The sequence below is a fragment of the Myotis brandtii genome, unplaced genomic scaffold (genome assembly GCF_000412655.1).
Source record: "Myotis brandtii unplaced genomic scaffold, ASM41265v1 scaffold619, whole genome shotgun sequence".
Taxonomy (NCBI): domain Eukaryota; kingdom Metazoa; phylum Chordata; class Mammalia; order Chiroptera; family Vespertilionidae; genus Myotis; species Myotis brandtii.
This window is the reverse complement of record NW_005370361.1, coordinates 216,910-218,053: the sequence shown is the minus strand read 5'-3', so window position 1 is coordinate 218,053 and position 1,144 is coordinate 216,910. Positions and strand designations below refer to the sequence as shown.

The 1,144-nt window shown below is 63.5% G+C and overlaps 2 protein-coding genes across 2 annotated transcripts in view; one reads left to right on the top strand and one right to left on the bottom strand.

Annotated features, from left to right (window-relative positions):
- Positions 1 to 547, top strand: part of NDUFA3 (NADH dehydrogenase (ubiquinone) 1 alpha subcomplex, 3, 9kDa) — a 3,598-nt gene extending 3,051 nt beyond the window's left edge. Inside the window, exons 3-4 of the mRNA XM_014528103.1 lie at positions 94 to 171; positions 385 to 547. Of these exons, the coding sequence (XP_014383589.1) occupies positions 94 to 171; positions 385 to 476 (170 nt within the window). The 3' untranslated portion in view covers positions 477 to 547. The remainder of the gene's footprint in view (positions 1 to 93; positions 172 to 384) is intronic.
- A 45-nt stretch (positions 548 to 592) lies between these two features.
- TFPT (TCF3 (E2A) fusion partner (in childhood Leukemia)) overlaps positions 593 to 1,144 on the bottom strand; it is a 4,263-nt gene continuing 3,711 nt past the window's right edge. Inside the window, exons 5-6 of the mRNA XM_005879981.2 lie at positions 1,082 to 1,141; positions 593 to 748 (exon numbers count right to left, since the gene is read on the bottom strand). Of these exons, the coding sequence (XP_005880043.1) occupies positions 629 to 748; positions 1,082 to 1,141 (180 nt within the window). The 3' untranslated portion in view covers positions 593 to 628. The remainder of the gene's footprint in view (positions 749 to 1,081; positions 1,142 to 1,144) is intronic.

Here is a 1,144-nt window from a genome sequence, read left to right as displayed (position 1 = left end):
CATGCACTCAGCCCCCACTTTGCCAGGGTTTGGTTTCTGCCCTTCCCCCTTCCGGAGCCATCTTCCCCGGGCCTCACCCCCGTGTCTCCACAGCTTTGCTTCTGCCCTTCGTCAGCCCCTTCACCAAGTACGCCACCATGATCAACAAGGTCACACCCTACAACTACCCAGGTGAGTGGGGCTGTGTCGGTCTCCCTGGCTTCCCAGGTCTCTAGGTCTCTGTGTCACCCTGATTGTCTCTGTGCCCCTGATGCTCGGACCCTCACTCTCCCGTCTTCTCTCCCCTGGGGCCCCAGTTCCCTCTGAATGTTCACTGACGGGCCAGCCCTTCTCTGGGGCCCCGGAGACCTGCTGGTCTCAGTGGCCCGCCCTCCTGTCCCGCAGTGCCCGTCCGAGATGATGGGAACATGCCCGACGTGCCCAGCCACCCTCAGGACCCCCAGGGCCAAAACCTGGAGTGGCTGAAGAAACTGTGAACCCCACCCCCACCCACACACTGACAGGGAGGAGGTCCCCTCCCCTATGGCCAATAAAATGTGAAAACCGACCCCAGAGTCCCGTGTGTGTGATTAGAGGTGGGAGCAGCAGACAGTGGCCGAGGAGACCATGGTGTCCGTTTATTGGGGGGTCAGTCAAAGGGGGGGCTGGCTAGGGTGGGGTAGGGCAGCAGCTTGTCTGGCCCCCGAGAAACCCAGCTTGAGTCCAGGGCCTCGTCCGCTTCGAAGCCAAAGTCTTCCTCCACCTTTATCTGTGGGGGGAGAAAAGCTCTGTGTGAGTAGGCCTGGGTCTGGGGAAGGCTCTTGGGCCCCACCATTCCTGCACTCCGGGGCCAAACAGCCTCCTGGTGCACCCCAGAAAGTCCCAGCGTTCCTGGTCCCCGTGGCCTCCAGGTGCTCCAGCCGCCGTCTCCCCTCCCATCTCCTCCCACAGCCTCCTCCAGGTCTTCCTCCTTCCACCCCAGCCTTCCCGGCTTTCCCCAACTTCCTCCTTCTAACCCCAACCCTCTGATCCTGCTTCACCTCTGTTCCCTCCCTGCTGGCCCCACCGTGAAGCCCTGGCCCCTGGGCTCCGGGCCTCCCACCTGTACGGGGGCCAGCTCCGGAGTCAGTGGGACTCCCGCTCGGCGTCCTTCCCGGGGCGCTCG